At 46.7% G+C, this 15,363-nt stretch overlaps 1 protein-coding gene across 5 annotated transcripts in view; it reads right to left on the bottom strand.

Annotated features, from left to right (window-relative positions):
• CHGB (chromogranin B) overlaps positions 1 to 13,977 on the bottom strand; it is a 69,843-nt gene extending 55,866 nt beyond the window's left edge. Inside the window, exons 1-4 of one of the 5 annotated variants that reach the window (XM_083832175.1) lie at positions 13,451 to 13,477; positions 13,280 to 13,374; positions 12,608 to 12,718; positions 10,630 to 10,799 (exon numbers count right to left, since the gene is read on the bottom strand). In XM_083832175.1, the coding sequence (XP_083688301.1) occupies positions 10,630 to 10,799; positions 12,608 to 12,718; positions 13,280 to 13,374; positions 13,451 to 13,462 (388 nt within the window). In that variant the 5' untranslated portion in view covers positions 13,463 to 13,477. Of the gene's footprint in view, positions 1 to 10,629; positions 10,800 to 12,607; positions 12,719 to 13,279; positions 13,375 to 13,450; positions 13,478 to 13,729 lie in introns of those variants that run through there. The other 4 variants (XM_083832176.1, XM_083832177.1, XM_083832179.1 and 1 more) reach the window with 4 other exon arrangements.
• Between the last annotated feature and the right edge of the window lie 1,386 nt (positions 13,978 to 15,363).

The raw sequence follows: 15,363 nt of genomic DNA, 5'->3' as shown, positions 1-15,363 counted from the left end.
AAGAAACTCTGTACTACATACTCAGCTAAAAACCTATTTACAGAACAGGGAAGCATCCATTAAGGAGGAACCCAAAACAAGGATGAGCTTTTTGGCCACGTCCACACCGTGCTCCAGAGCTTTGCATAGCCAGGAGCATGTGGCTACCATCCCGGCCTGGTATCAGCCTGGATCTTTGTCGATAATAATTATTCAGGTCTTCTTTTATTTAGAAGTTCTGATGTGCCCCCACAATATTTAATGGCAGCACAGTGGTTGCAAGTGACAGTTGAAAGGGACAGGCTTTATACAGCCTAAACTTCGCTCTCATTCTTCTGTAAAAAACACACTCAGGTGGCTTCTGCTCCTGACCTACAATTTTCCATCTCGAAGTCCACATTTGCACTTCAGAGGATAGAAAACGATTCATAAAGAACTGAACGAAGTCTCGTTCTCTGTCATTTATGTCCAGGACTTAATTCCTTATTTAAACAGCTAAGGCTCACTAGGCAGTCTGGGAAGATAAAATAGCATTGGCATACATATGTACAAAATTGCCTTGCAGCCACCTGAGTAACAATTGCCATAATGAAATTACTGCAGCTGGAATTCGATTAGGTCACAGCGATAGACAAACACAGATAGCTATAATGAGAGAAATAAAAGCCCGGGATTGGAATGACAGTTTAGATAAAGATAAGGGAGAAAAGGCCCACGGGGACTATTACACCACTGCCACAGAGCAAGGCGAGATGAAAAGAAAAGCCCCCAGTCCCCGAGGTTTGCAGACGCAGCTCTGTGTGCCTCTCTATCTGGCACTGACAGCGCAGCTGGCAGCAGCAGCAAGTCAGCCAGGTCCCCTCTCACACCACAGAACTGGTAAAAGATTAATGAGACCTAATATATGTCAGACACACACATATATATGCGTATATATCTTTGCATATGCCCTGTGTGCCCTCTTTATGAATTAGATCATCCATAGTTAACAGCCAGGCTGCTGTCAGCGCAAGGGAAAGCATCCATAATCATTTGCCTCCAGTAGATGGAGCTTTAAGTAAAGCTACAAATGCACGTTATAATCATGAAATTAGCTGCGTTGCAACCTGAAAGCAGGTACAGCCCTCACGCAGTCTCCTTTCTGAAACGCACACCAATAATGGCTTGCTGTCCTGGCATTTTATACAGATACAGGCTGCCCTCCTCACTCGACATTCAGTAAATCCCTGCGCTTGCTTCCGAAGCAGGATCACATTTAATTTCCTGAACCTGACTCCTAGGCCTGCCTGACCTTTGAAAATCACTAAAACACTGTCTTCACATTTTCGTTTTGCCATTTCAAAGCCTAAGCCGGACCCTAGAGCCTTATAACCAGGAAAAACCAGAAAAGCACCTCAGAAAACACAAGGACTACAAGCACAGCAAACATCAAAGGCGTGTGCTGAGCAAACATCTTATTGAAAACTGTGCCAGCAGGGCTTTGGAAGTAAAGCCAATAAAAGCCATGAAGTTTCCCGAAATAAATATCCAGCACTAACGCTTGACTTAGGATCAAGCTGAAGACCCAGCACACAGCAGAGGGTAAGGGGATGGCATTTAGGATTTCTAATCTTTAAATATAGGCTGACAGAGTAAATATTTCCATGCTGTTTTTGGATGATGGCGGGTTCATGGCAATGCACACACAATGGAGGAATGTCGGGGGAAAAACACCATGAGTTAGCACTGAATAGACAAGGGAGTGAAAGCACAAAAGCAAGGGATGTTACAAGGGAAGGAAAGAAGAGAGCAAAGCATGTGAGCAGACTGCAGTGAGCGAAAAGACCAGAAAAAGAGCAAAAAGGACAACTCTGACCTACCTGCAGAGCTCCTCAACTTATATTACCAGCCAGTAAGAAACCTTTCAAGAGAGCACCTTTTCAGATCACTGGATCAACTCAGGCACAGCTCAGTGCCCTGCAAGGAAAACTTCTCCTTCCTCTAACACAGCTACCAAAGCAGGGAGGCAATAAAACCACCAAGCAAAACGATGCACAAAGAGCTAAAAGCAAGGACTACAGCACCTTGATAGGTTGCTCTGAGCCATGTCACAGACATTGCACTGTGCACAGTTCTTGCCCCATGTCCCTACAAGATCAATGAAAAGCTGGAAAGGACACAGTAAGGGACAGACCAAAGATAGCTGAAGTCACAGGATGGCTTTTCTGTGACATAAAAATCTAATACACCAGGCTGCTTTAGCCTGGAAAGAATTCTGCAGAGAGAAACTGTACGATGTCTGTAAGATCACAAATGGTTTGGACAAGGAAACAGCAGCCATCATTCACCGTTTCTCAACCTGTAGGAACTCGGGAGATTCAGGGGGGCCAAGGAAGTCGAAGACACAAAGCCAGTGCTCCCCCACAGCCCCTCTCCCACAAGGTGAGGTGGTGTCCACAAAAAGTCAGACAAATTCCATGAAGGCCCATTAATCAGGAGCCACTGACACAGTGATGTGTCTGTGGCTCCTAGATCAGGAGTCCTGGCAAGCTACAGGCTTGCAGTGACAGGATCACTTCTGCTTGCCCTGCTCTTCCAACAGCACTGGTACCTGCTGCTGAAGACAAGGTACCACCCGAACAATCTCCACTCTGACGGCTCTCATACTACCCTGTTCAGCATTTCACATTTTCAAGATGCTGCCCGTTCTATTGTGCATCAACTCTAACTGACCAACCTGCATAAATCCAAAGGTCACTTGTGTGAGGCCTGTTCAGTCAGACTGACACCTCATGTCTTCTCAGCAAGGTGGCTCAGCACTTGTACATGAGGAGTTGGAAGCATTTAAGAGAAATTTCCACAAAGTGAATGGTGTCTGAAAAAAATAAAATAACCCCACACGCTTCTGCACACAGGAAGACAAAAGCATCACTAAAAAGATATTTTAGTAGTATAAGGGATGCAGAAACGTGCATCCCTTTCCTAAGCCTTGCTTCGTACAAGCACATTTGGCAGCTCGACATCAGGGCTCTAGATCACGCAGCGCACCACAACAACCCCACATCATCTTTGTGACATGTGCACTTTACATTTAAAATTGGAAAATAACCCAGAGTTACAAGCTACTTCAGAAACACAGCTTGTTCTCAACGGTGAATGGGATTAACGTATAACCTGACTCATGCCTTGCTGGTTCTGTTGGAGTACTTACTGTTCCCTGCCCTGCACCTTGTTTCACCTTCTCTGGCCAAACAAGGACTAAATGAACTTCCTTCAAAAGTTTAAGAGAACAATTCTTTGTACCTGGCTCAGGGAGGTGCACAGCTGGGCTCTTCTGTTATCCTAGAGGAAGGACGGAGACACCCTGTCCTCGGCAGCACGCAGCTTCAGAGCACAGCACGGTCCCTCGCCCGCAGAGCTCACCAGCCACCCAAGTGATGCACAGGGACAAGAACAAGACACCACAGCCTCTTGGCAGGCCTGTGCTCCGCAGACCCGAACCAGCAGTAGCTGCCACCAGCTGGGAGATGCACAGAGCTCTTGATCAGTCCTTACCTGTCAGAGTAAATTTCCTCCAGGTCTGAAGCCGTAAATCCAGCACCACAAGCAGATGCATACATACAACTTTAAAAAAAACAGCACCCCCATCACCTTCCACAAATACTCTGTCACACTGAGGGACAACAGGCGATTCATTAAGTAAGCAATTCCTTACAGGTCAGGCCCACTCCTACAGCTGCAGTGGGGATGGGCCACCAGCACCCAGCTCTGCAGTCATCGCGCAGCAGTTCTCAGTACAAGGAATAGCACCCAGCCGTAAAACTGATAAGCAACTTCTCAGAATTGGCTTTAGGGAGGAAACGAAATCTTCTACCACTCTGCCGTGCAAAGTTTAACGGCAATACTGAAAATCAACCCCTTCTGGTTTTTCCTGTACACGGAGAGGCTAGAAAGGGTTTCATTAACCTACACATGTAATTGAAAAAGATGAATGAAACAAACAACACTTATGGTCCCCCGAAGTCTGTGCTTTGCCAGCACTTCTGAAGGATTCAGGGATAACACACAGAACACATGCTCCTTTCTATACTCAATAGCTTAGTAGTTAGATAGGTGGTACAGCTGAAACTCCGGGCCTAAAGAGCAAACCTACAAAATCCTCTAATTCTGGAGGGAAAAAAAAAATAGATGAGTAGCTGAATAAAACTCACTCTGAGCATAAGATGCAATTCCAAATAAGTCAACAGAAAACCTCGGACCACAGCACTAGTTGCACTAGAGTTGTTCCTCAACACCTCTGACAGCCAAACCTCCGAGCTTTCCTTTAAGCACAGAACCCCAAAATCTAATCAGAGAACTTCAGTGTGTGAGCAGCACTCCCTGTCTTCCTTACCAAAACGCTCCTCTGTACTTGATTTCTGATTAGTAATGGTTTAGCAAAAACAGCTGATTTTCACAGAACACAGATGTACCCTGAGACACTGAAATCTACAAGGCAAGTCACGTGCCCCAGTTTTTCTTCCCTTACTTATAAGGAGAGTGCTTTAATTCTCCTTAAAATAGGATTAGTTTTCTTCTCCAGTCTGTGCAGAACAAAGCACCAGCTTTTTCTCATCCAGGATTTATTTTTGGCTGGATGCTTTATATAACATGCCTGAAAAATTAATTTATAAAAGATGCAGAGACCTTCAGAGTGGTGCTGAGCACTTCATTTTGTGTCATGAAGTTCCCCTGTATTCCTTTTATGTCACGTAGCATGAATTCTACTTTGCAGCTTCGTCCAATATTCAACACAACCGTGCCACAGAGCTAACCCTGCCAAACTCACTGAAGCTGCAGAGTTACCACACCTGTGGGCCTGGCCACGACTTCAGAGGAGCTGGATAAATTCACATCAGCTGAGCATCTGCCCCACTTGATCACCAGGTCTATATAAAATTATTAGGATCTGAAACATTTCCCCGTGGTTTTCTATTGAAAAGAGTAGGGTTTTAAGAAAAATCTAATATTTTGATTATATTTGAGTGTACGTGGTTAGAAATCATAAATAAACAAGTACACGTTCTTGCTTGAACACGGGTGCTTTTTTGCTTTTGCTAAGCTAAACAAATCACCTACCTTGACAAACAAGTTGATGCTTACACCAGTATCAGGGATAAAAGAAGAGCAAGTTGCTAAAAACAGAACCTTTGGGAAGGCAAAGAAGTGACAGCTACACCCCAAAAATAGTATAACCACCAATCTTTAAAGACTCTTCTTTCCCATAACAGAATCAAATCCTGGTATGGCTGTAATAGACAGATGTAGGAAGGCTATTCCTGGACAAAAACAAATATTTCACCTACTGGCAAAATAAGCCACATTATGCCAAGGACCATGCACTAAACAGTGAGCAGCCAACCCTCCTCAGAAGTATTCCCACATCTGCCTTGGGAACTGGTTAGCATCTTTTCTCAGTGGCAGACAGCTGCCACAGGACTGAGCTCACTACAGCAGCATACATCTGCACCAGGTGAAAAAAAAAGCCTTCAGCCCATCAGCTCCAAGCACGTTAAGGTTGGTAGCACCGTAAATGAGTAACACTGCTCACTAGAGGGCAGCAGGAAACAAAGCATAACCGATGAAAATCCAGTAATTCTCAAAACAGGGGCCACAAGCTTCAGCCAGTCAAAAGCAGTTCTGCACAGGTCATCCACCTAGGAAAAAAACAATTATTTCTGAAGGCGTTTGGGCTCACAGTTCAATCGGAAGTGCATTTGCAAGTGGGAGAATGTTATCTTCCTGCAGTCCAAGATGACTTTTCGTACTAGCACAAACCCCCTTTGTACAGTACCCTCGGCTTCATCTTCGCATCAAGCCAAAAAGCAAGATACTCTCTGGGCAGTCTGCGTCTCTGGGATAAAGGGAAACTGGCAGAAGTTTCTGTATCTAACTACGGCAGCCAGGAGTACAAGAAAAAGCCTTTTTTTAGCACAGCTGTGGAACCTTCTGAAAGTGATTCAAAAGATCACATATGTTTGGGATATAAAAAGCTAACACTGACCTCTTAAATGAGACCTTATATAAAGGTCTTCAGTCTTCTGGCTGTCCTCAGCAAGGGCAGACAAAAAACCATTCTGGAAATTCTGCTACTTCTGGTAACAGTGGTGGCTCGAACAGCCAAGCTGTAATTTCTATACCAAACAATGAATGAATACACCGAGTTCTGGGCTGAACTCTATCTCCAAGCACCCGTCAAGTGCCAGCCCTGAAAGGTTGCTGCTGACATGAAAAGTACAGCCTGCCCCTTTCATTTTCAGCTTCTACGTCAGCACTTGTGCACAACTCCCGTACAGAAAAAGCATAAACCATGCCAGGCTTCTTCAGTAAACACAACCCAGCTCTGCAAAAGAGATTAAGCAACTCTTGACAGGCAGGTAGACATGGTAAACAGGGGGGAGCATTTAAGGACACATCAAAACACATGCACTGACATTAATGCGACTCCTCGGTTGCTAATAAAAGACACCACAACTCGCTGCAAAACTAAGCATGTAAATTCAGTGGGATGTGTAGCGTTTCTTCAGAGAACTCACAATTGCCTAGAGAGCTGAGAGCTGTGTCAGTCTGGAAATCTCTGCTTTGATTAACACGTGCTTGGTTGGCTAAAAAATAAATAAAAAAACATAACCCAAACAGTCCACAAACCATGATTGCTTTTATTTTTAAAACTGGGGTATCATCATGCTCAGGTCTACCCTCCTCAGGATTTTAGCACAGTAGCAGCAGCAGCGCCACGGCTCAGACTCACCAGTTTCACCCAAGCTTTTCTGGATCCGGGCCACAGAGAAACGCTCTTCGGTTCCGCGCCGCTTCCCCCATGCCCTCGCTAGGAGTTAAGAACAGCCTGTGTTTGAAGGAAGCCTAGGAACAACATCCATCACAAGGAACATACAGCCCGGCTCCCCACAGGGGAAAAGCGATTAATGCCCTAACATTACTTTTTCCAGAAGCCACCACTCTGGGAAGGCTGTAACCCCACATGAAAGAGAGGGCACGCTGCTGACTGCTCCGTCTTGCCATATTCCTACGCTGCTGCCAGCAAGAGCAGCTGTCCCCCCCATCTCAGCCCCACAAACATTCCCGTGGCTGCCAGTTGGGGACCGATTCCCCGAGCTGCCTCCTCGTGTGGCTTCCTGAGTAGCAGTGCCAGCGCTAAGGATGGAGCAGGAGCAAGAAGCATGGCCGCTTTGGGATCCTTGCTGTCTTAGAGAGCTCGCAGGAGCCCGTGGAAAATAACCAACACGTGGGCTCAAACGCGAAGCAAACCCTAACAAGAGAAGTAGTGACTTTGGAGAGGGTAACTAAAGGTTGGAAGCCTCTGTCCCCCAGACGGGCATTTTTCTGAGAGCTAGCCGTTATTGAGACATACACGAGCCTCTCCAACCACACAGTGAATTATTTGTCTCCCTGCTCTACTCGATTGCTTCAGAATCCCTCCTTCCCCTTTTACTGCCATCCTTCCCCTTCTACTGTCATCCTTCCTCTATTTCCTTCGTTCCTGTGACACCACATTTTCCACCCATCTTTCCCTTCCACTGGGTGACACCCTCTACCCACCCAGTCTCCTAAGGACAGATCTTTCCAACAACTTTTCATGACAAAGAGACCAAAGGAGAAGCTACAGGACACACGAGGAGGCTCATCCCTCCCCAAGGCCACACGCTCTAGCCAACAGCCACCCAGGCAGAGTGATGCAGAACAGAAACACCATAAATAATGAATTTCTTTTTTCTTTAATTATTTTCCAGCGTAAGGGGGTGTATAAGAAAAAAGGAAGCATGCCAAAAGTTCACCGATCCGATTTAATTTTCTCAGCTACATAAACACTTGAGCTCACAACAACAGTCAGCTAAAAGCAAGCTTATCTGTCAGGAGAACACAGCCCTCACTCCCACACTAGTCCTGAAGCCATTCATCCATCCATAACTTAGATATTCAGCAGTTTTTCCACAGGACTACTCCGTTCTCGCCTAGAGATACCTGCTATCATGAGGCCCTGTTTCCCTGACTAATGGGAACCACCTTCTGCTGTCACAGGTGACGCAGACTCTCCAGATTAATAAGATCAATTACTAATGACTCAGGCAGTAGGCATACCTCCACGTTCACTTCCGACTCCCGGGGCTGGGATGCCACAATATTTTGGTCAGTCTCAGTCCGGCTCGTGACAGACGTCAGGTAACACAGCTTGTGCTGTCACTCTGCTTCTTTGCTAAGGGAAGCTGTCACATTCCCGGAGACCTAATGGCCTTTTGGAAGTGCTTTTGAATCAGAGGAAGATCCCCACCCCTAAAATACTCTTTCAAGTCTGATGAGAAGACCCGTTACCCATACTGTCCAAGTCTTCTGATCCCATAGCTTATAGGGGTGCAAGCTATAGCCACAAGGGAGCCCCATTTATTTCGTGCCACAGCAGCAGTTTACAATGTGAAAATACAAACAAGCAAAGGAGCTTCCTTTCCCAAGACAGAATTTGCTTGTCCAAGAAAGTCTGCCAAAGGCAGATCGTTTTTAAAAGACTCCTGCTTTTTTCTGCTACGCTGACCAAGCACAATGGATTAGACAGCTGAGGTGGCATCAAAAAAGAGTTTCAGCAGGCACGCGTAACAGTTTGACGCTGTTATAAAGGAACTGAGATGTTCAGAGCACGAACTGGGTCTGATGTGACGCTTGGTTATTTCACTACCAGGAGCACAAGGTAAGGAACCATCCCACAGTGCGCAGCCCACAGTTACCACAATTGTGGTGTGTTTTTTTTTTTTTGCGTGTGAGGGGTCTCCAAAACAAGTGGTGAAGGAGAAGGCTCATAAGCCCATTCTGTCCTTCTCAGTACATCTGGAATTCTTTAAAATAGCAGGGGGTGATGGAGACAGCAAGGGTAAAGGGCCCGGCATTGCAGCATACCTTGGTACCAAGCTTTAGCAACATACTCCACACTGCCAACAACCTGCCCAATGCTATCATCTGGGCTGCAGGCTGCATGTCTTCATTTCCACAAACGTCACCACTGCTATGCCCCAGCCCAGTCTCAGGACTGAGGAGTGGTCATAACGTTCTTCTGTGCATCACATTCATCAGAGCAATCAAGTCCAGATGCCCCAAGACACACTAAAGGGTGTTTGAGCAATTAAGCTGCCCTACACATCGCGGTAACTGTCTCAGCTCCCAGAACTTCTTCATACCTGTGACACACGGCTTGGGAAATCTGAATAGACAAAAGCCCTTCAGCCTGTCCCACCGTTACAGGAACTTCCCCATCCTCACGAGAGAGGAAAAAGGCTTGCTCAGGACATTCCTTGTAGCGGCGGTCAGCACACTTATTCACAAAAAATAATGCAAAACCTCAAACCAGACTCATTATTCTTCTAATGATATATGCATCGTGGCTTTACTGTGAAAAATTTGCAATAGTAGCCTAAGACACGTGACTTCCTGGTCCGCATAGGAAAACCAAGTAAAGACTGGTATCTAGTATTTGCAGATTTTCTTACAGGTTCTGCATGTCCCACAATTAGAGGTGAAGATGACTGCACAAGCAAGTAGTGAACATCGACACAGCTAGACTAGTTTGGTAGGTCCCACTGCTGCTCTGTTTAGCACACTAAATAGCAGTATCCCCACTGAAAAAACAAACAATAAAAAAAACAACTCATGCATTTAATTCCAAGCAGAATTCTTGATTCTGCAAGGCCAAAACAAGCCACCTGGTGCCCGAGGATGACAAGGCGCCAAACTCTACTTTTACACTACTTAAAACTACAAAGTAATTAGAAGTATTATCAGCCACGTTACACCTGCTCAGCCTGCAGATTTGTCTTGACAAACCATCTTCCCACATTATCTGCAATCAGATTCACACACACAACATTAAACATAATTACTACACCCCTCAGCCCAGCCAGTACGAATATATGGCAGAAGTGTCACTGGGCCACTGCATTTTGATTTAACACTTCTTGACATATATTCTATTCATGCCGGTGAGGCTGAGGGATGTAGTAATCAGAATGTGCCAGACATCAGTTGATCCCATATATGCCATTACTCCTGAGAACCTGGAGTAGTGGCTGGTCTAAAATGCTATTTCTGCAGAAATCAGCCCCCTTCAAATAAGGAAACTGCTGTCTCCCAGGAGCTAAACTGAAGCAGCTCATCACATTCGTGTCTTAGTACAAGCAAACATTCTCTCTTGTATTATTCAAGCAACAGGCTACAACGGCCATGTCTCGAGCTCACTAATGGAAGATACGTGGTGAGCACATGAAGAGCACAAGGCAAGAATTTATCTTGAATAATAGTAATTTGAGACAGTAATTCCTACTGATGCCTGTACGATTGCTCTGTGGGCTTGTTCAAGTAATCCTCTTCCTCTGAGAGCACACAAAACATGAATAAACAGTGTCATCAAAACATTAGCAGCTGAGAGCATCCTCTGAACTGCTCTCCTATGTCTCATCAACCCACAATGTATATTGCATCTGTCAAGCTAGAACGGACTGTAGTTCTGGTAAACCGTGTTTTAAGACAAGGCAGATACACCTGTAAGAGACCACTGTTACTCACTCCAATGACGTGCACAGATAATGCACTGGATAAGGAAAGACCACGTGAGAAGGCAGAAGCTGTTACCTGGGAGTGGAGAGGGAAAAGTATCCAGAGAACAAAAAGGCTCCTCACTGCTCTCAGTGCTGCTTGGAGGCTGGAAGATCTCTGCTAGGTCACAAACAGAGGGTAGGTCTGATACGCTGCTCTCCTCCGAGTGATGGCTCGGTGATGACTCTTTTCCTTCCATGGTCCTGCTGCAGAGACACGGAGTCAATTGAGCAGTGTTTCTAGAGCATGAAATTTGAGCGAAAGACAATCTGGCATTCCTGTACTGCTCTGTGAGCTGAGAAAAGCTGTTTTAGAGTATTGGTACTAAATTTAAGAAAAGAGCAAGTTACAAAATAAAAAAAGCACACCCCTCAGCCCTACATTGGATAACTAGGAGCCCACAGCATATCTGGCTTTCTTAGAGGCTTCCCAGAAGTACAGTCAGGCTCCAGCTCTAGAAGAGTACCGAGTCAATTCACAGCAGAGCTTTACTACAGCCTTATACTTGTAGCAACACCAAATAGGAATTGACCTAGGCCTTGCTGCAAGGCCTCATGCCAGCAAGACTTTCAGGCAGGAGCTTCACTTAAGCACATACAGTGAGAATGACAATGAGACTGAGCGAGGTAAATGTGAGCTGAAATCTTGTTCTTCTCCCTCACTTAAGTAACAGATGACGCTTTTCACAGGGAAAAAAAATGCGGACAGAACAAAAATGTTTCTCATTAGATGTGAATTTAGTCTCTTACAGAGACTGCAGGAGATTTTGCCCACGTTCCTTCCATCATCTGTTTTGTCTACTTATATGTAATACAAAAAAAAAAAGCAGATTGTGTCTCTGCGCTGCCACCTCCACCAACTGTATCCTTGTGCTATCTTGATAAAGAACAGTAGGGCAGACAAACCAGATCTAGCGGACAGGCAATGGATCAGGACCCTATAGACTCTCATTTATTTCCTCTTTTATAACAAAATATGCTGCTTTCTTAATTTTATCTCAGGGGTTTTGTAACAGTGATAAACACTACAGTCACAGGGGCAAAAGAAACCCCTAGAAGTGACAAGCATTGAAAAAATGAAGTGAATAACCCCACGAGGTTTTTATTTAAAAAATAAAATAAAAAAAAATAAAAATAAAATAAAAATAAAAAATAAAAAAATAAATTCCTCAGGTGCTTCTGTCCTGAAGAAACTTGTAGCTAAGACACACCTCTGACCGTTGCAGAATGCTGACCAACCTGCTAATGAACAGAGTGAAGATATTGGCTGTGATACTGGAACCCAGCTGCCTTGCGTTGGAGGGACGAGCAAGGTCAGTGCATTCATGGAAACTTTCCACAGACAACAGAGTGGAAAATTAAAAACAAAACAAAGGACACAATCCTCCCCCAGTTTCTTTACAGACAAGGTTCTCCTCGCCCCAAATCACTGATGATCTGTGCATAAGGAAAACAGAGAAGAAACGTACCTCCAATTTGTTTTCCTGCTTGGTGCTACTTTTTAAATACGTAAATACTTTACAGAAGTCTAATTCAGTCCTTGGTCTGAAACAAACAAAACACCCACAACTCTATCCCTCCAAGGGAAAATGGGAGATTATAGCAAGAGGAGATGCTAGTGTAGTACCATAGAAGCCTGAGGCCAACATTGATACGTGTGGGCTGCTGTGATTCTGGCCTTCTCTGTTAGCTGCCTCTGCCAGCCTCTTTCCTTGCGTTGCCACACCAGGGCTGACAACATGGGTAGCCATGTGATGATCAGGTCCAGACAGTTCTTCCCAATTAAAACTAATCACTCCCCTCTCCCCCCAAGTTCTCCCTTAGATCGGCTCCCTCCATGTCTCCACACCAACTTCAGAGTGCACTTTGACCGTGTAAGGAAATGTAAGCCAAGGTTGCAGTGGTTCTAATTCCAGAACTGATGGAGAGATTCGTATGTGAAGACAAACAAGATCTCAGCTCAGCCCTGGGCCTTCAGACGCACAAAGAGACGCACTATTACCCCTGTGCCATACCTGGGAACAGCACTGATGTTGGAGCAGTCAGCTGGGACAGATGCCAGGAGCAAAGAGCTTGTCACTGCTTCAGTATCCCCTCCTTCTTCGTGGTTTGTCAATCTCAGCTCGCTGGAATGAAACAAACAGTCTGGTTATATGTTTTGCATCAGCTGATCAGGCTGACTGGATGGTGTGACCTTTCAAAAGGCATATACCAGCTGAAGTCAACAGTCAGTCATCACACATACCACTGCTTGTCAGGTCTGGCAGAGAAAGATATTTTCTAGGAATCAGGAATAGCAAATCTAGTAACATCCTTAAATCTTTTGATGGTGATGGAGACCTCCTGGAAAGGTGCAGGTACATGGTAGAAACAAAGCCAAGATTTCCCTTACAAGAAGCTGCCAGACGGGCTGTTTACTCAAAACCCGTAAAGAAGTAAAGCAAACTGCTGATGACACCCTTCCCTCCCACTTGGGGATGCACAAGTTATTTCCACACCAAGTTTATCTAGTGGTGCTTCCATACCAACACTAACATACCAACACATGCTTACATCAAGCCTTTACCAGGAAGAGGGCAGCAAAATCCAGGGTACAGATACAAGCCATAGGTCCAGGAGACCAAATCCTGGCTGCTACCCTCTGCCATTGCCTCAACATTTTAAGCAAACGATTAGGACAAACATACTTCCAAGAAGAAACTGGCTTTGCCTTCAGACCACCCTCAGCCTGGGGCACACGGCTGCTACCAGGAACTTCCCAGACAAATCCATGTGGTTGCTCCTGCACAAATACAGGGGGCAGATGGCATCCACAGGACACGATGGGCACGGTGGAAGGTGCGAGGCACCGGCATTACCGGCTGCCACATTCAGCTCATTTGGGGGGATGGAGGACAGGAGCCCTCTTGAATCAGCCTCGTCTCTTTCCTCCTTTCCTGCAGACAGAGATGCAGTATTTCAACTACTGCTCCAGCCTGACCAAAGCCCTGGGTGCTTTGCAGAGAAGGGAAACAGGAGCCACACAAAGCAAGCTGAAGGGGACTAAGGGGAATCAAGGACCCCACGAGCCTGAACCCCCACAGCCCCGAGGGGGGAAGCCATGGCTGCTGAGGTGTTTATGTCCATCCCCCACAAACCTTCCCCCCGCTGTTGAGGAGAAAAGCGTGCTGCAGCACCCGACAGACAGCAAAACGTGGCAATGGGGACGATAAAGGGAAAGCCAGCCCTCCCGGAGCCGGGACTCACCCCCACCACGCCCGAACGCCGGGCAGGACGCGAGGGGGCCGGCAGCCATGTCGGCGCGAGGGGGCGGTGGAGCGGGCGGAGCCATCTTGGCTAAGGGCAGGCGCGGCTGCCAGCGGGCGGGTCTTCTGTGCGGGTGGGCGGGCACGTTCGGGGTGAAAAATAGGTGAAAAACGGGTAGTATTGGGGTGAGGCGATCAAGTAGTTTAAAGTTTGATTTTCCTCAGAACATGCAGTTTTTATTTTTTTTTTTGTGAGGTCAGCGAGGAGAGGGTTTCCCAAGCCACGCCACCAAGCTCCTGTGTGTGAGGTGGGCAGAGGAGCGTGGCGTCCTGCGGCAGCGGGATGGATGCCAAACCATCTTGGTGCCTGAGCCCTCCTGCATGCTGCCTTGGCAGCCTCAGCTCTGCAGGAGAGACCTGAGAGGGCTGCCCAGCACAGGGATGGTGCAGCTGCTGCTTTGCAAATCATCCGGGCAACGTACAGGGGTCTAAGGTGCCCCATCAGCGCTCGGTCATTTTACAGCCCTGTTGTGCAAGCCCCAGCCCAAGACTTTCCTAGGAAAGAAAACACCGGCCATCCCGGCACACCGCAGCCGGCCGAGGTCAGGGAGCAGCCCCGGCTGCTGTCTGAGGCCGCAGGGTGGCCTGGCGGGTGGGAGCGCTGCCAGCTGAGAGCTGGCTGGGCTTCTTGGCAAGCCGACTGCCACAGAGGCTGGGAAGGAGCTGGTGGCTTTTCCAAGAGCCTCTGGACTGGTGGCAAAGTGGTGTGTTTAAAGGGAGGTCAATGAGAGGGGAAAAAAAAAAAGAAAAAGAGAAGTCCTGTGGCTGCCAAAAAGGCCTCATTTTGCTCCCAGGTGACCTGGCACAGGGGAAGGCCCCTGCAGGGGCAGTCTGTGAGTCTGGTTTTTAGCGAGAGCAGCCAAGCCTGGGCTTTTGGGCTTGCTGGGATGCAAGCCTAGCCTCCTAGGTGGTAACTAAAGCCAGGCACTGCTCTGGTACCAGGCTACATCTTCCCATCCACTATCTGTCACCCATCCCTCTGGGGGGCGGGGTGGCCCCTTTTTTATGAGCTGGAAGGCAACACCCCAGCACACCTTGCAGGGGGCAAGGCCGGAGCTGAGCACAGGAATAAACGACTTCAGCAGATCTGCTGTGTTGTGGGAGCACATGCAGTGCATCCAGAAACCAGCCATCTCTGTGATATCTCCCCACTGCATCAAAAAAAGCTCTGGCAGTGGGGAATTTGGTAGGTACTGTTGGGTCCCCAAAAAAAAGATAAGGAGTTCCAGAAAGCAGAAGTGACAAAGAAGCCAAAATGCTTGTTTACAACATTCTCCAGACTACCAGTTTCTATTTGTCACGTTAGGTGGAAATCTTTGACCTTACTTTCATTTCCTTCACAAAAAGAAAGGGGTCCTGTGCCCTCCTGATGGAGCAGTGCACTCCCCTGGCACCTCGTCATTGTAATCTGTAGCCTTTACCTTTATTTCGTATGGACTGCATTATCAGCAAAAAGATTACATTGG

This window comes from Anser anser (genome assembly GCF_964211835.1).
Source record: "Anser anser genome assembly, chromosome: 3".
Taxonomy (NCBI): Eukaryota; Metazoa; Chordata; class Aves; order Anseriformes; family Anatidae; genus Anser; species Anser anser.
Note: the sequence above shows the minus strand (reverse complement) of the source record. Positions and strands in the feature narration are given on the sequence as shown.